Source organism: Anolis sagrei, chromosome 4, assembly GCF_037176765.1.
Source record: "Anolis sagrei isolate rAnoSag1 chromosome 4, rAnoSag1.mat, whole genome shotgun sequence".
Taxonomy (NCBI): Eukaryota; Metazoa; Chordata; class Lepidosauria; order Squamata; family Dactyloidae; genus Anolis; species Anolis sagrei.
In genome coordinates this window covers 186,063,876-186,087,578 of record NC_090024.1, presented here as the reverse complement: position 1 = coordinate 186,087,578, position 23,703 = coordinate 186,063,876, and the positions used below count along the sequence as shown (strand labels likewise).

At 40.5% G+C, this 23,703-nt stretch overlaps 2 protein-coding genes across 5 annotated transcripts in view; both read left to right on the top strand.

Moving 5' to 3' along the window:
• FKBP5 (FKBP prolyl isomerase 5) overlaps positions 1 to 8,937 on the top strand; it is a 68,256-nt gene extending 59,319 nt beyond the window's left edge. For all 3 annotated transcript variants that reach the window (XM_060773190.2, XM_060773191.2, XM_060773189.2), the window contains exons 10-11: positions 121 to 360; positions 2,123 to 8,937. In XM_060773190.2, the coding sequence (XP_060629173.2) occupies positions 121 to 360; positions 2,123 to 2,227 (345 nt within the window). In that variant the 3' untranslated portion in view covers positions 2,228 to 8,937. The remainder of the gene's footprint in view (positions 1 to 120; positions 361 to 2,122) is intronic.
• Positions 8,938 to 17,374: 8,437 nt separating this feature from the next.
• The window catches only part of TULP1 (TUB like protein 1), a 45,312-nt gene continuing 38,983 nt past the window's right edge, over positions 17,375 to 23,703 (top strand). Inside the window, exons 1-2 of one of the 2 annotated variants that reach the window (XM_060773197.2) lie at positions 17,375 to 17,908; positions 20,827 to 20,869. In XM_060773197.2, the coding sequence (XP_060629180.2) occupies positions 17,862 to 17,908; positions 20,827 to 20,869 (90 nt within the window). In that variant the 5' untranslated portion in view covers positions 17,375 to 17,861. The remainder of the gene's footprint in view (positions 17,909 to 20,826; positions 20,870 to 23,703) is intronic. The other variant, XM_060773196.2, reaches the window with a different exon arrangement.

The following is a 23,703-nucleotide window of genomic DNA, read 5'->3' as shown; positions in this document are numbered from 1 at the left end:
TGACAAATATTTTTTTCTGCCCACATTTCCTTCATGACTCAGATTTTCCCCATTCTTGTGTTCTCTCCTGCTATGTGAAATCATTTGAGTTATGTTAATTGTAGGAATGTATGTTTTCAGGCATTAGCGCTGGACCAGGCCAATGAAAAGGGCTTGTACAGAAGAGGAGAAGCACGGCTACTCATGAATGAATTTGAGCTGGCAAAATGTGACTTTCAGAGTGTGCTAGAAGTGAATCCAGAAAACAAGGCAGCCAGATCACAAATCACCATTTGTCAGAAGAAAACAAAGGAACACAATGAGCGTGACCGAAAGATATATGCCAACATGTTCAAGAAGTTTGCAGAGAGAGATGCAAAGGTTTGCACCATGCCAATACGGCTACCTTCCAACCATTGTCAAACAGTATGATATTAGACACATAAAAAAACTAGCAAAGTATTATATATATTTTTTCTTTTAAGCTGTGGGAGAAAATGATCAAGCTTCATCTATGGAAGAACTTTCACATCTACTCTCATAATAGCACAGGAAAGGGACAGTTTGTTTTCTTAGAAACATAAAGCTTCCAAAATCTCAATACAGAAAAGTTTTTCTTTTATTGGGTGGGGGGGGGGGGGGAATAGATAATAAACAAAAAAAGTACTCAGTACAAGTCATATTCAAAGCAAGGATAGGTTGCATTAAAATCAGCAAGCCTTTCCCACTGATTTCAGTGGTAATAAAGGGCTCTTCAGATGCATAGCTGGATCAGATGTAGAAACGGGTCTTTCTTATAATCAACAACAGCAAGGGAAAATGATCTTGCTGTTACAGAACTACATGTCTCGTAACAACAGGAATTCAGCCCATGTATGGGCCTCTGAATCAGAGCCAGAATGTAGATGGGGAACATATTGTAAACCTCAAATGCATTCATTTTGTGACTGACAGTTTCCTAATCTATTCATTTTATGAGATGACTTCAGAAAAAAAAAACTTAAATGTTTTCGTACACAGTGAGTAATAACCACCCTGTTATTTCATATTCTGGAGATTGTCCTATATGCAAGTTCCTTGGATCTTTCCAGTCCTTTTCTGCATTCATCTTATGCTTGCCTAATGAAAAAAGACGACAGGGCTCCTGTGTCTTTAGTAGTTGTATAGAAGATAGATTTTCACACAAGCTCTATCTGCTGAAATTTCCTCTTTTACAGAACCATTAAAGGACAGGGGTTTTGCCCTCTTTTTCACCTGACAAGTATAGTTAGTCTGGAAAGTTCAGGAGCTGTGCTAAATGCAGTTTGTTTTGACTATTATTCACCAAACACTGCTCCATAGAAAACTGAAGAGGGATGATGTGTCTTTAAGGTATGTGTGTCAAATTCAAGGCCTATAGGCCAAATCTGGTTCACCATGTCATTTTATGTGGCCTTCCAGATGCTGAGCTACAACTCAAGAATTCATCATCATGACTAGAGCTGATAAGAGTTGTAACATCTGGACGACTGCAGTTTGTTCTGTTCAGTCAGGATAATGGGGTTTGAATTTAGATACCAGGCTTGTGGATACAACGTCTGAAGTTAAAATGTCTTTTAACCTTTCCCCAAGCTTTTAGGCACAAGTGCTGTTGGGCTGGAATTCCCATTATCCCCAGTCCACATGGCGAGTAATCAGAGTAGTTGCTCAATAACATTTGGGCACTCAGAGAGCACTGAACACTATGTAGAAAGGTTATAGTTGGACCTCTGTATCCACAGATACTCTGTCCATGGATTCAACGGCCCTTTGAAAGCAACCATAAGGCTGATGTTGCCTTCAATGAAAATTAGTTTTGACACCCTACTTTAAGGATTGTGTAGAAGAGAGAATTTCAGCAGGTATTGCATGTTCCCAGTTAATGAATACCTACTTGGAAACTCCTCTTTTACAGAACCATCATTATATAGGAACCTTCTCCAGTTTTCAGTCTGGCAATACTACATGTACTCAGCAAATAGGGAATTAAATTACAAAAATATTGTACATTTTGTTTGCATTATCATTTTTTGTACCAAAAGATATGAGGATCTTAGATTTGTGTTGTGTAGACATATAACTCTGCAGTAATCCCTACATATGGAATATTTGCTCCTGGTTTCAGGAGGAGGCCAGTAAAACCCCAGAAGAGCAGGAAGAAAAGGCATCGTCTGAAATTGATCTTACGAAGACAGTGACAGAAGGCAAAGAGTCAAAGGGCCACGTATGACTGTGCAGCAGAGAGACAATCCTTCTGAATTCGGCCTCCACTCAAACAGGTTTCTGAAGAACTCAGAATTCAACAGTGTTTATTGTAAAGCTTGTTACAGTAGGCGTTGTTGTGGAAGCAAAAGGGCCTATACAGCACAGCTTCACAAGGAACTATAAAACCATCTCCGCTGCTCTGAGCATGCTCAGCAGTGGAACATGCACAGAAGGACAGTATGGGACCACTCCACGTGGAACAAATGGTTAAAAATACAAATACACACAATGGTTCTTGGCTATAGAAGATTTTTACTGAAGCGGTTAAAGTACATAGAACTCCTTTCAGTTTGCATCTGTTTTCAAGGCAGTGACCAGGGTTCTATCAAATGAGTCAGCATATATAGGAGCAGTCAGCTGTATAATTTTGGCATTGCATTTGATTGTACTGTAGTAGCACCATATGGGTGTATGTTGTCTGTGTTTTAAAAAAGAAAAAAGGCCTCAAGTGCCACCAACTCAAGGCATCATTTTAGCACTACTAGAACCAAGTGACAGCCAGTTGAAAGCCAGACTCCCGGGATCTTGTTCTGTCTGTTTCATATAACCTATGATGTGTTTTTTTTTCTTGTAGCACAATCTGGTTTCTCAGGGAACTGAGTAGTCCAAATCACATTATTCTTAAAGTTTTGCTTGCTAGCAGGTCCCTGAGGGAGTGATGATTCAGTGCACCTGAAGTGCACCTGACAACAAGCTGCTGGAAGGAAAGGGCACTGGAGTCAGCTCCCTTCGTGTCACTCCTTCCAACATCTGTTAAATGTAGTCACTGGGGACTCTCAAATACTCAAGCGACTTGTTTCTTTTTATGCTTTTGTCTTGAGGAACTGAGGCAAATATGGGCAGCAAAAGATTTGGATTTTGCGCTTAGTCCTTTTACGGACTATTGGGATGCCTTTTCTAAAATTATATTACACCAAATAACCAGGATTTTGAAATTAGAGAAAATACAATTAACTCAACTAGCAATGCAGTTAACTGCTTTTCCATCACAGGGAAATGATTTTAAAAGTAAGTTTATCATTTGGCCATAACATTATTTTTGCTCATGTTAGCATCCTTATCTCAAATTCTTGTTTGTATTTCCTCCTATGTTGCCATCTTGTTAGTCATTGTTTTATCAAGCAGAAAGGATCAATTCTGGCATACACACAATCTTGAAGGAGTCAGAATTGATATACTGTACTTTAAAGCAGAGGGCTTTTGCAAATGAATCCTATCAATCTCAAAACCAACAATAGCACTGGGACACATTTTGTACTCACTTCTAGAAAAAGATAGTTTCAATGTAAATTGCATTGAAATGAAAATGAACATGCCCCATTGATTTAACTGGAACTTGTAGGCCTAATTTTCCTCCTGATTTGTTTACTGACTTGTGATGGAACTCAAAACTCATTCATAGAATAAGCAGCTATAACTCTTGTTACATTTTAGGGCATTTTGTTTTCTTATTTGTCAGATGGGTAACACTGCTACATTTTTACACCAATTTAATTTTTTATTCTAATTTTCAAAAGGGAATTAACAAATAAGTTTTTACTGTTGATTTTCTTCACTGTTAAAATAATTTTCTTTTTTCTTATTTCTACTTCTAATGATAGCAAAGTTTTCTGTTATCTCTCCTTTCCACACTGCTGGTATGTATGATCGCAAAAAAACAAAGAAAAGCCTTAATGGTAACATATTGCATTGAAAGTATGGCACTGTTTACCCCAGCAATACAGGGATATGCCCAAACAATCACATACTAGGAGACCAGCAGCCAATCTTGGCCCTCAAAACCATTGTTAATGCTGTTGTACACAATGAAGTGTTGAGCATTCTTTATGTGCCCAGATTACTGAACAGGGTGCTATGAGATGTAGGGATAATGTTATGTTAGACATGCACTGAACAGTTATTATCATATCATAAGTCATAATGTAATATGACCAAAATGACAAAATATGGAGGAAGTAATTCAGACTTCTTTATTTTTGATCTCCAGGTTAGTAACAACATTGTCCACATGAATTATGAGAAAGCCTTAAATCTAATCCTAATAAACTAAAATGAGGTCAAGATGGATACACACACACACACACAAAGTAAATGCGATGTGCCTCATATTGGAATTCTACAATGCTAGCATCATGTGAAAAAGGAGTTGATATTGCACTCAACGCTCCTTTTTGCCTGTGTGTTCAGTTGTGTTTTATTTGAAGGAATGTGAATGCTGTTATCTTGTAGATTGCAAATGGATATAATTTTATGTTCGTCTTGGTGAAACAAAGGATTTTCAAAGGCTCTCCCTATGATTTTACAAATGATGACTCTTCAGCTGCCAAAAAGATGTTTCATCTTCAGTAGACAGTGGTTTGGTATGTGAAAACTTTTCTCTAGTAGAGGAAGATCACTAACATGCTACTCTATTACTGTCCTTCAAAGGTCATGGGGTATCCAAAATGTGTTCCAAATGTTGTATCCTTGTGCACTGTCTCTCCATGAATATGCTTCACATCAGAGTGGTCCTAATGATGTCATGGAATAGGAATCTTGTTGGAATCAGTCAGACTGTTTGAGATCATCACCATAACCAAAGCCATTGTTTGGATATGTTTTATAGTCCTCTACCTTTGTGGAGCATTTGTCCTTTCCTTTGGCATTCTTTTCCTCTGGATAAGATCCAGTGATACATGTGCAGTTGCCTTATGCCTCAATGTCCCCAACTGGACCAAGGGACACGGGTCCTGCATGCTTGCACTGTCAGGGTTCTTCTACAGGGCCTGACAGGTCTCCAAATCGTGTAGTGAGTCCAGTTCTAAGGCATATAGAACTCTTAAAGTCTGTGTCTGACACTAGATATCTACTTAGCCAGGATATCTGTCCCAGTAATTCATACAATTGTTTCTCCAGTTTATTCTGAAAAGTGGTAGATGTGTCATACCCTCAAGAACCCTTTGTCTTGGATACTTCCTTCCTCTTCTTCCCCAAACTTGGTTGCTTTTAATTTCCCATCATGTTGCCCATTGACCATAGAACGTTGGTGAGGATGTCTGACTGTTGTGTGTGATGTGGTGTTTGTGGTTGGAAATTTAAACTTCTGCAGGTGCATATTTAAGCAACTTCCTGTTTTGCAATCCTGTAAATGTCTATCCTTGTTTTCTTTTACTTTTTTGTCAGCTGCAACATCAAGATAACTGCATCTACCTCAGTAATAAGTGACTTTTTTGCTCTTGAATACAACAATTAGATGTTCACTTACTCAGTCTAAACTGAATTGGCTTTGACAGAAATACTGTTCCATGATGAGCAGAACCTCTTGTAATTGTTCCAAATTATTTTCATTACCCTCAGATTCTTGGTTCCTGGATTAGAGTTTGATAAGAGAACTCTTGTAAGAGGAAAGCAAAACTTTTTGTTCACCCACTATCTTCAGAACGTGTACTGGTAAATCTTTTTTTCAAAAATAGATTACACATTCCTCTATTGTTGACTTCTAAATGCTTGGTATTAGTAGGGACTGATTGTACTATTCGGCACAGGGAGTAGGACATCTGTTAGTATGGTACTTCAAAACTGCCTTCTTGGAGTTTCCTGTTGAGATAATTAAAATCAATAGCACACAACTTACAGAAATGGCTTCTTATTGTGCCAAAACCTTCCTGTCCACATACTGCCTTTTATTGCTTTTTCCCTAGTTCTTGTAAATTGTGCCTAGATGGGGAAACGTCCCTTCTATCTGTGGAATTTAGAAACAGAAAGCCATAGTTCTTTCCCTTGAAAGAAGCTGGCCCCCATCATTGCTCCACTAACCCATTAATCAACATATTCCTTAATGTGCTTGGGATGCAGCAGAGATGGATGCTTCACCAATTAGTGTCATCTTGTTATCTATTTTGATGACTACTGAGTCTGGAGTTTACTTTATTGAGTTAGAAACAGAAATCAGCAGTCATTCTATTTCTGTTTTACCAATGGACTGAAATGTTCTTTATTAAATCAGCTTTGAAATGTCACACTTGCCACTAACAATACATTGTGTATGTGTGTGTGAGAGAGAGAGATTGAGATTTCAATGTCCACTTGTGACACATCTCAAGTCGAGAAAATGCCAAATAATCAGATCTGTGTGATGTCTCCTTCTGGACTTTTTGTTGTTGCTTAAATACTGTTTATTCTAGAACTATGAAAATCTAGACATTTTGCAAGATAGTATCTGTTTTCTGAAAGCCTTAATTCAACAGCTGGAATATGTAACTAATTTAGCCTAACTTAATATCTCTGTTTTGACTTGATTTTGCTGTTGACATGCCAATAACAAAAGGTCCACAGATTTGACTGGCCTTAATGGTAGCTGGTATGTGTGATTAAGACCAATCCTGCCTATTGCCCACAGGGGAAAATAGTAAAACATGCGCCTGCGGTTCTGCTATTGCTGGCACAGCATGAGCAATAACAGCTTAATTGCATTTGCTGTGGGAAATGGAGAGACAGGTATTCACATATAACTTCTGCATAGTGTTGAACCTCAACTTTCATTGTGGGACTTGCAGTCCAACAAAATGGAGAGGGCCATGTGATTTGCATCTTTGCTGTATAATTTAGTTTCCTCCAACATAAAGAGCTGTGATACTGGAGCTGCAGGCTTTGTATATTCTTTATTATTCAACTGAAATAACCACATACTGTTAGGAGAAAAAAGAACTACAAATTCAGCCTTCCTGGCACAGCATAACATTATGGCAATTCTAGCACAGAATTAGCCAGTCATCTAAATACTTACCCAGGAACTAGTATTGCTTATCTCATTTGAATAGGCAAACATCAAATTATAAGGTGGCATTAGCAACCAAAAAAATAATTTTGTAGTTGTGTCCTGATGTGTTGTATATGTTCTACTAATCATTTACCTTACCTTGTAAATGCTAAGGCTGCAAAAAGAATTATGTGGGCATCTCCACATCTCTGATCCAGCCTCTCTCCATTGGACCACCCTACTTGTCAACCTGAAAGTGAAACAGAAGTATGGCCCATCCATGCACTACCGTTTAATGCACTTTTCTTGGCTAAATATTCATCTCCGTGCTAAGAGAAAATGACACAAAGTGGCCTTGAAAAAGGAGAGGGAAGGAAGAGCAAAGCAGGCCATCTACCTCAGGCTAGAGACTCTGAGCTGCCCTTCTTCATCAAAAGAGGAAGGCGAATACCTTGCTCCAGAGATAGATGCCAAGGCAGGGCTACCAAATACCTTCTTACAACCAACCAACTCAGCACAAAACCGAACAGAGGTGAGGAATGATATTTCCTAAGAATATGCTGCTAATACAACAAAATACAGACAGCATGGCCATGAGGGCAACATTCATTCATACCTTTTTTCCCCTTCCGTCCTCTTCATTCAGAGTCTTTCTAAAGCTGAAGGTTTTTCTGAGTCCATTTCTTTTCTCTCTAACCAGCTTTGAGCTCAGGCTGACATCTGAATCTTCTCTCTTCCACTCAACGGAACTCAAAAACAGCCCCCCACCCCTTGTTCTTGAGTTATCTTTTAAAAACCAGTTGGAGCCTTAAATCTTTGGGAGGGTGCATGCGTTGTCTGTTTTGAGGGTGAAGACACGGAACACTTTTAAGAGCAGGAAGACAGTGTAGTAGTTCCTTCACCATAGTCAGCACAAGAGTAGATTTTTCTCTTCAAGGCAAGCTCTGAGAAAGTGGTCCTGCGAGTTTATAGTATCAAGGGAAAACCAGTTGCAGATGTGCTAGCTGACTTTGGTGTATGGCCAAATGTGTACACATACTCATATGAATCTCCAGAACAATTATGCATCTAATGTTGCTTTGCATTTTCAGTACGATAGGGAAAAATAACAACTTTAGTTCATGTGACTTTGTTTTTTAAGTGGACCTCTTGGAAAGCAGAAAGAGGAAGGGTAAGGCTTACAACCGAGACAGGATTCAAATTGCAGGCCCATATGTCTGTTTTTTAAATACTGTATCTTCTTTCCCTCTTCATGGCTCTTTTACTTATACATACTTGGAGGAAATCCTTGGGGTCTGGTAATTTTCTCTGTCCAGCTGTGATTACCTCACAGAACAAGCAGAAATTATCATGTGGTAAAGAAAATCTACCTGGATCCTACTTTCCCCATTAGGTTTTGCCAAATCAAATAGAATAAACAGTTTAATTCAATTTTCTAATGGAACAGCCCCACAACAATTCTGGCCTGTAGTAGTAAACGTACAGCACAAGCCGTCATGCATCACTTCAGTCAACTTTGCCAGTTCTGTTGTTTTTTTGGTTCCATGACTGGATCTTGCTTTATGAAGAAATGTCTCCAAAACCATTTTAAATTACAAAGAGCAGCTTGGCAACATGAACCTATGCCTTCCCCTAAAACATAGCACAACAAAATAATGCAGCTCTCATGTGTCATGGCTTTACAGAGTGAAAGGTAACAGTTTACAGACTTGCAGAAATCAAAGCAATTGTATTACATGGAATACACACTGAGTAGGGAGGGCAGCTCTCTGCTGGGGTGGTGCAGAGGTGGATTGCTCCAAGGATCTGCGCATCCTTGAAGGGTAGGACGTTCTCGAAGCACTTGTTACTTAAAGCACTTATCAGTGTTATGGGAAGTGTTTAACCCCTACTTCTGTCAATCCATGAAACAACAATAAAATCTGACTTTTTCCTCACCATGTCATGGTTTGTGTCTTTGTATATATTCCTTCTCAAGTCTTAGAACATGGATAGGCGAGATATGATCTGCAGGTAGCATATGCAACTCCCAGAAGTGTCCATGCTCCCTGCCCTGCTATTGCTGAAACAATCCTGCTTGAAAATCACTGTAGTCAAAGCACATAAAATCTGCTCCTCTGTCCATTACAAAAGTGCGACAGTGGTCCACTATATTTTCCTGACAAAATCTCAGTCCAAAACTGCCAGCAGCTGGAAAACTGCCCCATGATTTATACCAGATATAGGCAAACTCTGCCCCTGCAGGTGTTTTGGACTTCAACTCCCATAATTCCTAACAGCTGGTAGGTTGTTAGAAATTATGGGAGTTAAAGTCCAAAACACCCGGAGGATGAAAGTTTCCCCATGCCTGTTTTATATGATGCTAAGTTACATTCTTTCATTAGGTCACTTTGGTATGCTATTCCAGCATCTCTGCATCACAAAGAAAATGTTTTTATAATCTCTTTTAACTTGTTTTAAAACTAATGTTTCTAACTTGTCAGATTGTTTAATATGTTTCTGTTACATCTAATTTATTTCTATTGTCTTAAATTGAGATCCCACCATACAGGCAGGAATATGATGTTTTAACAAATAAGTTTAAAAAAAATACATCAGGAATGCCATACTTCATTGGACTGAAGTTCCCAATATTCATCACCAGTGGTTCCACTAGCAAAGATTTTTGCTAATTGCAGTCCAGCAACACTTGGAAAGCCACACTTGGCTCATTCTGACTCTACATATGTGATATAGGACAATCCCTATAACCCCACAGATACCTGAAACAATAGATGATAGAGAATCCTATATTTTCACTATACTTGGGCTGGAAGCACACAACAGAATAGCACTGGAAGACTTAGACCCAAAAACACTTGAGGGGGATTTTTGGAGTGTGGGCAAATGAAACCATGGATACTGAATCTGTGGATAAAGGGGTTGTGCTGTAAAGAATGTGTGCATGCACACACATACATATACCACAATTCTACATGGCCCAGTATACTGTAGTCATTCTGATTTAAAAAGAACTTTATAGCTTTTTTTGTCACTTCCAAACCTACTATGGAGCGTCTAACCCCCTCCCCCCCCCTTTCTTTCTGTGCTTGTAAAATTGCAGTGAAGGATCAGAGAAGCATTTGGGTGTATTCCCATAACCAATGCAAAATGATTACATCCTCTATTGAGATCCTCTGTGATCCTCCAGAGCTCTCAGTGGATAATGTAATCACTTCTCATCTGGCTGTACAAATAGCCATGTGCTTCTCCAATTTCCTCTTGCTCTCCAACAGATATAGAATGTAGAATAATAGAATCAAAGAGTTGGAAGAGACCTCATGGGCCAGCCAGTCCAACCCCCTGCCAAGAAGCAGGAATATTGCATTCAAATCACCCCTGATAGATGGCCATCCAGCCCCTGTTTAAAAGCTTCCAAAGAAGGAACCTCCACCACACTCCGGGGCAGAGAGTTCCACTGCTGAATGGCTCTCACAGCCAGGAAGTTCTTCCTCATGTTCAGATGGAATCTCCTCTCTTGCAGTTTGAAGCCATTGTTCCGTGTCCTAGTCTCCAAGGAAGCAGAAAACAAGCTTGCTCCCTCCTCCCTGTGACTTCCTCTCACATATTTATACATGGCTATCATATCTCCTCTCAGCCTTCTCTTCTTCAGGCTAAACATGCCCAGCTCCTCAAGCCGCTCCTCATAGGGCTTGTTCTCCAGACCCTTGATCATTTTAGTCGCCCTCCTCTGGACACATTCCAGCTTGTCAATATCTCTCTTGAATTGTGGTGCCCAGAATTGGACACAATATTCCAGGTGTGGTCTAACCAGAGCAGAATAGAGGGGTAGCATTACTTCCCTAGATCTAGACACTATGCTCCTATTAATGCAGGCCAAAATCCCATTGGCTTTTTTTGCCGCCACATCACATTGTTGGCTCATGTTTAACTTGTTGTCCACGAGGACTCCAAGATCTTTTTCACACGTACTGCTCTCGAGCCAGGCATCCCCCATTCTATATCTTTGCATTTCGTTTTTCCTGCCAAAGTGGAGTAACTTGCATTTGTCACTGTTAAACTTCATTTTGTTAGTTTTGGCCCATCTCTCAAATCTGTCAAGATCGTTTTGAATCCTGCTCCTGTCCTCTGGAGTGTTGGCTATCCCTCCCAATTTGGTGTTGTCTGCAAACTTGATGATCCTGCCTTCTAACTCTTCATCTAAGTCATTAATAAAGATGTTGAACAGGACCGGGCCCAGGATGGAATCCTGCGGCACTCCGCTCGTCACTTCTTTCCAGGATGAAGAAGAAGCATTAGTGAACACCCTCTGGGTTCGTCCATATAGAAAGGCCACAGAGAACCACTGAATCACAGAGTGGGAAGAGACTCCAAGGGCCAACCAGTACAACTCCCTGCCATGTAGCAGTACACAATCCAAGCACCCCTGACATGTGGCCATCCAGCCTCTGCTTTAAAACCTCCAGAAAAGAAGACTCCACCACTCTTCTAGGCAGCAGATCCCACTATCAAACAGTTCTCAATCAAGAAGTTGTTTCTACTGTTTAGGTGAGATTTTTTTCTTGTGCTTTGAGAAAAGCTGCAGTAATGCTATAGTACGCAGTGCAGAGTGTAGAGAGGGAGAGAATGCCAACAAAAGACATATGATGGATATATGTTTGTGTTTGCAACCAACACGATGTGAAGGCACAGCTCTCCAAAGAATATAAAACCTAGGTTCACTGCCTTTGAAGCATTTTGATGCTCTAGACTGAGTCCTCAGCAATACAAAGTGAAGAAACTGGCATAACCAAGATTCTAAGTGTGTAACTTGTCCAGCAGAAGTGTACTGACCTGGTTCAGAATGAATTAACATTACTCCATGCACAGAACATGGAAGGATGAGAAAAGGCGGAAGAAGAGAAGGAAGGGAGAAAGGGAAGGAGGGAGGAGAGATCTTTTATCTTCTCTTCCCTTCCAGAAGAGAAGATAAAAGATGGGAGGGCAGATTGTATGTTCTTTTGCTTTTCTATGGTGTTTGCTGTTGCAATTTCCAGCAGCAAAACCCACTAATGGTGGCAGCCAATGAAGAACAGAAAAACAACTTGTGGGGGACATGTACATCCCAATTAGAACCAGAAAGCACAAAGAATCCTGGTCACAAAGTAGTAGATACTCGCTGTCTTTGGTCATCATCCTACACACAGATTGACACTTTCCATTTCTCAAGCAGCAAACTCTTTGAAATCCGTGTGTATAATACGTGGTAGTAAGACGCCATCTAGTGGGGCTTTGGGTTGTGAAATAAGACCAAAGGCAGGATGCTACAAATAAACTGGACAAAAAAAGTTGGAAGAAAAAATATGTCATCCTGAAGTTCCCCCTCAATGAGAGTGATGATAATAAAACTGCGAATCAGAGACAGGGCCCTTTTATTTCCTTCCATATTTACCTTCAGCCCCTGTGCAGAAGAACTCTACTAACAGATATTTGAGAGGTTTACAGTCAGGCACACAATGCCAAATTAAGACATTTTTGTAGCCCATGGCAATTGATCATATGGGTCCCCTATTCCAGAGGCTGGCAGTTGATAAGATGACATTGGGCTTGAAAAAGTTAACTTAAAAGAGAGGAACACAGTGGAGTACAACACCCAGAATCCCCCAGCCAACAAGGTTAGTAGCCATCTTGACTTGGAGGTGTTGTCCACCAAGTCATTGTCCAAGTTCATAGGATCATAAAATTGGAAGAGACCCCAAGGACCACTCCCCTGCCATGCAGAAATACCCAATGAAAACACTCCTGACAGATAGTAATCCAGCCTCAGTTTTAAACCTCCAAAAAACAAGGCTGTGAAACATGACAAGGTCTTCTACTACAGCGGAGGTAGAAGATCTTCTAACCAACCATGAGGCACACACAGCTAGCTCTGCTTTCCAATAGAGAGGAACAAAGTGGAATTAAAGAGGAACACCCTGGAAAACTCTGCCCTCAACCTCTCATACATGAGTTATAGTCTCCCTTTACCTTGTTATAGGACTAGCCAGGTGACTGGTAGAACTGGCCATTGGCTGCTGTTCTATAACATTCTAAGTTGGGTAACCTCGCTTATACATATAGCTATGTAGTAGAGGCACTTTGGAACTTTTCTTGTGAATTCCAAAGATGTATATCAGAGCGCCAGCTCTACCAATATGCATCTGGACTCCACTGACATTCCCTCACTAAATAATAATAATGATAATGATAATAATAATAATAATAATAATAATAATAACTTTATTAACTTTGAGGGGACTTGGGGTGGTTTACATACAAAAACGCAAAATTCAATGCCATAATAAAGCAAATAACACAGATCAAGATGATAAGCAACATCAATAAACTTATAACTAAATGAAAATGGAATTAAAAATAAAAATAATAACAAATACAAATATTTAAATAAAACATGATTACACTAATAAAACATAGCTACAATAAAAACATGTCCTGATGCACAACACTCAATAGGTGCAACAGTCACTTTACTGGTTTCCCCATGTTGTAATACCATGGCAGCCCTGGCTAAATACAGACATTTCAAAATTGCTCAGTTCTGTTTCCCACAGATGCAAGTTCACTTACACAGATGTTAAGTTCTTTACTGAATTTCAGCCACTGATTTCATTCTTGTCACTTCTGAGTTACATGGATCAGCACCCTGGGGGGGGGGGGGTGCTCATCTCCATTTTTAAGCCAAAGGGCCGGCGTTGTCCGTAGACACCTCCAAGGTCATGTGGCCAGCATGACTGCATGGAGCACTGTTACCTTCCCACAGAAGTGGTACCTATTGATCTAATCATATTTGCATGTTTTCAAACTGCTATGTTGGCAGAAGCTGGGCCTAATAGTGGAAGTTCACCCCGCTCCCAGGATTCAAACTGCCAACATTCTGGTCAGAAGTTCAGCAGTTTGGCAGTCTAACCTGCTGTGCCACCATAAAATGCCATACTAAAATGGTGCTACTTATTTAAAATAGCAAAATCACCTTTCCTTTTTGGATATTTGTCCAAGCTTTCTCAAAGGCTCTTGGGAATTGTAGCTTGGTAATAAGAGAAGAAACACAACTGCCTATATCCTTTATATTATAAAACTACATCCCCAAGATGCTCTGTGGATGACCACCATCACATCTCTTCAGTGATCTGGTATAGATATATTTCTAATGTTGTGATTATAACTGTTGTCTATCTACTCCACCAAAGGGAAATGGAAAGGCATTTTTCCCATATAGCCTAAAGTGTGGCAGGTGAGTAGATCCTGCCTTTCTGTAGCCTGTATGCCAACAAACCACTCTTTCAATTAAAAAAGTTATCCTCATTCCAAAATTAGCCCAAACCATTTTATTGTTTGAAGCAAATAAAAATGGCACCCCATTTCAGGAACTGTGGTGTAAGGTAAAAGGTAAAGGTTTCTTCTGACATTATGTCTAGTTGTGTCCAACTGGTGGGTGGTGCTCATCTCCATTTCTTTCTTTTTTTAACAATAATCTTTATTAAATATTTAGTTTACAATTAAGATAAAAGTAAAAAGGGGTAGGGAAAAATGGTAGGGGAAGGCGAGATAAATGAGAATTTAAAAGAGAAGAAAAAGAAAATAAGAGAGAGAGAGAGAGAGAATAAAAAATAAATAAAAATGAGGTCCATACTCATCTCCATTTCTAAGCCGAAGAGCTAGCGTTGTCCATAGACACCTCCAAGGTCATGTGGCTAGCATGACTGCATGGAGTGCTGTTACCTTCCCGCCAAGGCAGTACCTATTGATCTACTCATATTTGCATGTTTTCGAACTGCTAGGTTGGCAGAAGCTGGGTCTAACAGTACGAGCTCACCTTGCTCTCCTGATTCGAACCACCAACCTTTCAGTCAGCAAGCTCAGCAGTGGTTTAACCCTCTGCACCACCGGGGGAACCAATGGTGTATGATGTCCAAAACTAGTCAAGGTTATTTTGGCCCCAATCCTCAAGTACTTCTCCCTTGGAGAAATATTACAACATCATGCTAACAAACAATTTCCTACCCCTTTGTGGTACCTTAAATCCACTCCTTTAGGCCACCATTTCACTGTGCCTAAAGATAAAGCCAGCCCTATGTCCCTTCCTCCATATATAACCTTTGCTTGTAGAACGCTGTAGCCTGGATTGTAATGTGCAGAAGAACATGATTTAGTGTCAACCAGGAGCAGGGGCAACTTCTGACTCTCCAAATTGAGTTGTACTGCAACACCCATCTTTTCGCTTCACTGACAATGCTGATAAGTATTGTAGTTTTTCTATCATCTGATCCCTGATGCAAGGGCAATACTAGATGGATGTACGACTGATTCCAGTAAGGGAATACAGGTAGGAAATACCCTGACAACATTTGATAAATAACATTCGGAGTATTTATCAGTGGTCTGAAACACTCCTGTGCTTCTACATCTGAATTTCTGAAATCAAAATAAGTTGATACAAGTTTAAAAGCATTTGAACCGAAAGACGCACATTTCACTAGATTCCAATTCTGAATTTCTCTTTAATAATTTGAAACATTATAAGTATAGAAAAGATTTGTTTTAGATCTGTTCTTTAGGATAAGATTAGTGAGCACATAGTAGTCTGTTGTACCGTGTATCTGACTGAGAAGAGCTGGTGTGGAAGGAGTTAATATGCTGTGGAAGTTGCGGTTATCAGACTGCCTCCCTTAAGGTGATCAGATCTGAAACCGCTGAGTAGAGAGGCTCAGCACAACTCCCATGAAGGTCTCAGAATAGCCTCCCTAATCTCCTTTCCATGGCTACAGATAGAGCCCATTCTGCAGAAATGTTTAGTAGAATTAAATACACTCTTGCCAGCTCTGAGAATCCTGAAACAGTGCAGAGAGGTTCAGTTCTGTCTCCATCTCTCGAAACACTGAAGTAGAGATGCTCATCATAAGTAGCCATGTCTACAAGGAGAGTCCAAAACTTTACACTGCTGTGCTACGCTATACTGATTAGCAATTCTTGCCATTTCTGTTTCCATACGGAGCATTTTGTTGTAAAGCCATTCAAAACCTTGCCAACCCTCAATACTTTCTATAATAGAGACAGCTTACAACAATGTGTTGATACAGTTCAGCATATCTGTAGAGCACTCCATCAGGAAAGGTTGCCTTAACGGATGTGGAAAAAGATGCTCCCCACCTTGCTGAATCCATTGCTGATGCAATGGGTTAAACCCTTGTGCTGGCAGGACTGAAGACTGACAGATCAGAGGTTGGATCCGGGGAGAGTTTGGATGAGCTCCCTCTTTCAGCTCCAGCTCCCCATGTGGGGACATGAGAGAAGCTTCCCACAAGGATGGTAAAACATCAAAAAACATCTGGGTGTCCCCTGGCAATGTCCTTGCAGACAGCCAGTTCTCTCACACCAGAAGCAACTTGCAGTTTCTCATGTCGCTCCTGACACGGAAAACAAAAAATGCCCATTGGGTTTTGCCATGGACTTGTAACTGAGGTGTATAACATCCTTTCTGACTAGAACAAAAGAAAATTACCATGTTTTCAAAATGAAAAAAATACCCCAGTCAGGATGGAAACTATGAAGGCAAGATCAAATCCAATAAATGTGGTTTGACATCAGGTTGGCAAATCAGAAAGCAGGGATCAAGACAGAGGAATCCAGTAGGTCAGGCATGGAGCCAACCAGGCTGACCTTAGTAGCACTAATGTAGAAACTGATATCTCATTGAATTGGGGGTTTGTCCACTCTCCAGGCCTTATTCCTAATTACTTGAAAGGAAATAGCTTTATTGATGGGACCAATAAAATACTGGGGGCTTTGGCAAGCCTATTTATATGTTCTGTTGTGCATATAATGGCTTAGTTTGTTAATTTCAGGTCAGTCCTGTAAAACAGGGATTAATTCTATCACTGAGTATCATCAGCATGAAGTTGTCAGGAAGTGACATAACAAATCTTGATAACTTCATGCCATGTATACAAAATTACTTGCCTGGCATATTATATGCTTTCCAAAAGTATGTTGTTTCCATCAGAAATTGTGCATCTACATTATCTGTTAGGGTTTCTACCACACATTACCTCATTTTAAGAAAAATGGGGGAAGCCTCCAATATATATGTGTGTGTATATGTATATGTATATGTGTATGTGCACGCATACACATTCCATGAAAGGTCCACAGTTTCACACAATCCGAACCTGTCATTGACCGTCAGATCAGACACTCTCCAAGCCAGAATAATCTTCTCTTGGCCCTGTTTAAATGAATTACAGTGACAGATGTTCCTTTCTTCCGAATCTCCTAGGAGGCCCGTTGGCAGTCTATCAACCCTTGAAATCCTATTACCTGCTTTGATGAAAAAGTTCATCATCTTCCCAGCTTGGCGCCTCCCTCTCTTCAGCTGTTTCCTTGTGGAACCACTAACTCTGCTTAGATAGCCAAAGAAGCCGGTCTTAGAGTCACCCATCGCCGTGGCTACTGCTGTTCCTAACTGTATAGGAATCAAGGGATTGCATTATTACTCTGGGAGACATCATCAGCATGGCATTCTAGAACTTCCTTTCAAGAACAGAGTGATGAGAAAGCCAAGGAAGAGCATTCCCAGTTCCCCCCGAGTGGGTGCACTGAAGTCTCCCTCTTGATTTACACAATCCTGAAATTAGGCAACTTGTTCATATATATATTCCTTGGCATAAGCCAACATCAGGAAGAAAGGAAGGACGGAAGGAAGGAAGGACAGAAGGAAGGAAGGAAGGAAGGAAGGAAGGAAGGGAAGGGAATCCTCTTTTCAGGCATCTATTCTGTTCCCTCCAGTTTCTCATTCCTTCTGAATTAGAGACTTTGACTGCCTGAAATGCCCCTCCAATCAGACATCCTCCGGGAGGTGTGGACAGCAGATGGGTAAGTCCAAATGTCTTCTACTCTTAGACAAAGATAGCTTGACACTGAAATGGAGCTGGAAAATTCCTATTTTTAGTGAAATTGTTTCAAAGCCTATATGTTATTGCTGGGGCAAGATTTCACTAAAATAGACCATCTGCAACTACAGCTCCCAACATTTCCCCACATGGCTATTTGGCATAGTGGCTGCAGATGATGAGAGTCTGAATTCCTTGGAGAGCACCAGATCAGGGAAGGCTAGGCCATAGAACAAAATGGGAATCTTGCTCCTGCTGTGACCTCTTCAGGTATCCAAAGGCAAACTATAATCTCTCAGATTAAGCCTCCCACTTGCAATATGGACATACTCAGCCAATTTACAGAGTTTATGTAAGGATTATAACACACTTTCAATGTGCTTGAATCTGTGGCAGCTGATGGGTCCCATCTCATGGAATGGTGAACCTGCACCAGGTTTTGGATAGCTTCAAAGGCACCTTACAAAGGACTGAACCTGTTTTAGGTTCAGTAGTTCAGCACCTTGGATAACTCCGATAAAGTTTGACTTAGAAGTGGAGTGAATTCATGGCCTCACTGACACGGGACCCACCAGCCATAATTGGGGTGAAGCTCTCTTGTATAATCTTCTTTTCTTGAAGAAGACTATATAAATCCTACATTTCCTTATTGTGATATTGTTCCTATACCCAATACCTGCCTAGACATTTATATCGATAGTATTACATTGCAATGTTGTATATTTGTTGCTGTAATTATGTATGATGTATTGTTGTGCTGTATAATCATTATGGTCACTAATAAGTAAAATATGTTTGCTAGTAGTGCTAATCAATTGAGTATCAACATGGAATTATTTCATTATATCTGCCTTCATTCAAAGCGGACAATAGCTCAACTAAATAGCTATTACAAAGCCTGTTTTTTCCCCAGTCCACTTTCTATTGAGCAGTCGTCTCCATACCGACCCACCTCTAGATCCCTGATAGTTTGGGATGACTAAGTATGGAGGTCCTGCTATGCAGTGCACCTCATTTATAGCCCCACTCATCTTTACATCAACATTTTTGGCATTCATTCAAACATGCATTTATTCAATTACATGCAGTAGCTCCTTGGTCATCCCACCTCACTAATGATTTTTAGTTTAATGTTGAAACTCATTTTAGAAGCTGGGACTAATTTTAAATTCCTGCATCTTACACTGATTTTTTTCTGAACATTAGAAAGAACTTCCTAACTGTGAGAGCTGTTCAGCTGTGTAACTCTCTGCCCTGAAGTGTGGTAGAGGCTCCTTCTTTGGAGGCTTTTAAACAGAGGCTGGATGGCCACCTGCCAGGGTGCTTTGAATGGGAGACCTATGATAATACAACTGCAAAATCATAGAATGATAGAGTTTGAAGAGACCTCATAGGTCAATCAGTCCAACCCCCTGCCAAGAAGCAGAAAAATCCTATTCAAAGCACCTCCAACAGAAGGCCATCCAGCCTCTGTTCAAAAACTTCCAAAGAAGGAGCCTGCACCACATTCTGGGGCAGAGAGTTCCACGGCTGAACAGCTAGCCTCTCAAGGTCAGGAAGTTCTTCCTCATGTTCATAAAAGCAGAAAGCATTATGACAGCTTCACTTCCCACTGCCAAAATCAGTGTAAGATGCAAGAATTTAAAATTAGCCCCAACCTTTAAAAGGAGTTTCAACATTTAATTAAAAATTATCAGCGAGAGTAAGATGACTAAGAGCAGTCTCCTTGGAAAGGTAATTCTACACACAAAACCCACAACTACGAAGACCCTATTCTGTGTTCCAGCCAACTGCAGATCTACTTCCACAGGCTTTTAGGAGAAAGCCAGACATATCCATGTGAGAGGCAGCAGTCCTTGGAGTATTGTGTGGTTTCTGGGCTGTATGACCGTGTTCCAGCAGCATTTTCTCCTGACGTTTTGCCTGCATCTATGGTTGGCATCTTCAGAGGATCCTCTGAAGATGCAAGCCACAGATACAAGCAAAACATCAGGAGAAAATGAAGATGGTCATACAGCCTGGAAACCACACAACACCCCAATGATCCTGTTCATTAAAGCTTTTGACAATACAATCATTGGAGTATTCTGTCCTTCAAAATAATGTTTGTTCATAATAAGCAGCAGTTGAAATGGGCTTGGAAATGAACTGGATGCCAAAATAGATTAAACAAAACCATTGAAGTAGTATGTTCCAAAAAGTAAACACTGAGAATGAATTACAAGTAAAGCTTTCCTAGCATTTTTCAAAGGAAGCCTCATCTAGAATAGGTTGTGTATGTATCTGAAGTATGGATTTCTTGCTTTGGTGGTGGAACATAGTGTTCCTTTCCTATTGACTGTCAAAGATACCAGTGTAGGTCTGTCCTCCTTTACATTTTGTCTCACACCCTATACATCGGGCGTGGGTGTTTACTGGGATATGAAATAATCACAATCATTCTTGATGGAACCATGTGACCTACAGTGTATGAACAAAATAGGTAAGGAATATCCACAATATGATACGTTGCAATGCCATCTATTGGCATAGGACAGGATCACACATACCTTACTGGACAGTGGACACTATACTGACTGGGTATGTCCACACTGCAAAATTAATGCAGTTTGCCACCACTTTGACAGCTATGCTCATTGCTAGTAAATCCTGGGGTTTGTGGTTTGGTAAGGCCCGGGCATTCTTTGGCAGAGAAGTCTAAAGAGCTTCTAAAACTACAGCTTCCATGATTTCATAATATTGAGCCATAGCAGTTAAAGTAGTATCAAATTACATTGATACTACAATGTAGGTGCCTCTTTGTGTACTTTTAATCAAATATGCTTCACAAACATTTTCAAAGTAAGTCTGCATCCTATTTAATGTTATTTTCTTTATTTTCTTTGTTCCCCTTTCCATTAGTGTGAATGAGGAATCAGGAAGCCCTCAGCAGAGACTTAAACCGGTAGGAAAACTCTTCCCATTGAATGCTTTACTATTGTATTTATAGAGATTCTAGTGCCTCATAAAGGTGCCTGGCTACTCAATGGACTTTCTATTGCAGCAATGCCAAATATTAGATTTGAAGAGGGCATGAAGAATTTGTTCATATCACCCAATGAATTAGACTGAGATTACAATGCTTTGAGGCCACTCTGAACAAAAAAGTAAGGGGTAGTTGCCAGACAATAAATAAAGGACGACTGGAGCTGGGGAGGGGGGTACTTTTTGAGACTGCATTTCTCAGAGTCCCCTAGCAGCATAGTCAGTATCTCTGCTAGCTGGGGATTCTGGATATGGTACTCCCCAAACTCTACCCTATGCCCTAATTAGATATAAAATGTGACAAATACATTGGTAATGCCTCAGACTCCTGCTATAAGATTCAAGAGACAATTCTGAAACCACATCTAGTTTTGGTTATCTTGAAAGTTCTAGTTTGCAAGTGTCCATTTGATGGTTGTAGCCCTGCCAGGGTCAGATTGACCAAGCTCCAATCTTTGTATATTTGGAGGTGAGGTTGAATTTGTCTTCTACATTTCCTCCAGTTGGTTTACAGCAGTGGTTCCCTACCTTTTTTTGACCAGAGACCACTTGACCAGGAACCACTTTAACCAGGGACCACTCTTCACATTAGTACCAAAAGGGTTATGAATCGGTTTTTGGTCAACTTTAGATTTGGTTTGGGGTGCTGATTCAGAAAATTGCATTGGACAGACCACATCAACTCTAGTTTCTGATACAGAACACATGCCATGGTCAGCGACAGGGAAGGTGTGGCAGGTGGTGTGAAAGAAGCGGAAATAAAATACATTAAATTAAAAAATATAGAGGAAGGAGGCTCAAGGACCAGATTTTCATCCTTGCAGCCCACTGGTGGTCTTCAGCCCACAGGTTAAGAACAACTGGTTTACAGCATGACAATATAACCGCAGTTGTCCATTTTGCTTCTTATGGCAGCCCTGTGGTCTTATGCTGAACTTGACAGATGCTTATTTGCTTGAATAGCATTGTTGATGGCTAAGTGAAGGCTCAAACTCAAATCTCCCCATGGCTGCTCTTTTCCACTTCTTCACAATGGCATTCCTTGGCAACATCTGGCCCAGACCAGGACAATGTTCTTCCTTTTTGAATAGCAGTAAGGGCTGAGTCTGACCTAGTTAACTTGTTTATTGATGCTGAGACTGTCTCTAAGTTCACCATGTCCCAGGTTTCAGGCTCTCCGCTTGTACCTGTTTCACAAGCCTTTCTTGCCCAAGCCACATGACTCCCATGTGATCAACCATGTTTATTTATAGCCTTTGAAGAATGGGATTAGAGGCAAGGCACCTAATCTTGATCCATCTGCATCCTCCACACAGTCACTCTGTTTGACCTCAATCTCAGAGGAACTGTGCCATTGCAAGCTATTTATGCACACCTCCTAGGATCATGGTGTTCCATCAACCTATTTTCATATCAGTGTTTTGTAGGTTCAGAATCATACAAAGCCTTGTGTCCTCTGTGTATCCATTTGAAGGTATTATGGAGGACTTCACTTTGATGTTTCTAAGAATTGCAATCTTGTGGTTCAGGACACCAGGCTTAAGTACATATCCTTCAATTGCCCTGATTTGGTAGGGACATGCTTGATTAATACTTTGTCATCCCCTTTTTGTCAACTGCTTTTCAGATATCCCAGTTTCTGTATCTTTCCCCGCCATCCTTCCTTCATCTTATTCCAGTTGCTACAAACTGAATTCAAAGTGCAAATGCAGCAAGAGGGAGAGGAAGGAGCAGAATCTTTCCCTCCCCTATAGAGTCAGGAAAAAGCAAACTGCTGTGGCATCGCCTCTCCAAGCTTATGTGATCCTGTTTAGAAATAACTTTTGCCATCTTGATCACATTCCCTGACCACATGTGTTCTGGTTTTCATCTATGAAATGTTGGAAGGTATGGTTCTCCACATGTGCATGATTCTGTGCATAAGACAATTCCTGATTATACCTGGCATCCTTTTGAGTGAACTATGATGGAACAACTCAGTGAATTGTGCAAGCTATTGCAAGTTACTTTTTTGGTCATCATAGAAGTCAGAATTCTGTCAACACAACAACCAAGTTCTACCCAACCCTTCTTGGAAAGGAAAATTGCTTGATGCATTTCCCCCACTGATCCCATCTCTGACAACACTGAAATGCTGATAATGAGGAATGTCTGTGCTGCAGATACAACTGGCTTTGAAGGGGTAATGTAGGTAGCTATAACTATATGATAGATACATATCTCACAATACAAGCCATCATTTGCACAGTGTAAGGAAAGAAAGAAGTTGGCTTAACATTGTCTCACCATGATTCTTTATACCTGCGAAAAGCATATCAAGTAGGCAAATGGCCTGCTTAGGCGAATTATATTCCAGAGAAGACAATGGCTCTCTTCAGGAAAACTGCCAATCCTTTGGCTTTCAAGGCCTGATCATCCAAAACCATGCTTCTAACTTCTTCCAGTGCTGTTTCTCCAGATAACTCTTCCTGCACATACTACCTCTTTTAGCTTCCACATTTTTCCTGGTCTTCAGGACCAATATCTCCACTTGGGTCCCTACCATTGGTTTCCATATCTCTGGATATCTAGATGGTTTCCTCAGATTTGGGCACCAGAAGGCTGCATCATTAATGTCATCTCCAATTTGGTATATTCAGCATGTCCTTCTTAACCCTCTTGTACACATGGTCATAATTTGCAGTTATGGGGTTTAATTTAGGTGCAGGGTAGACTTATTTCTCCAAAACAATCCACTACAATCCACTAGACAGT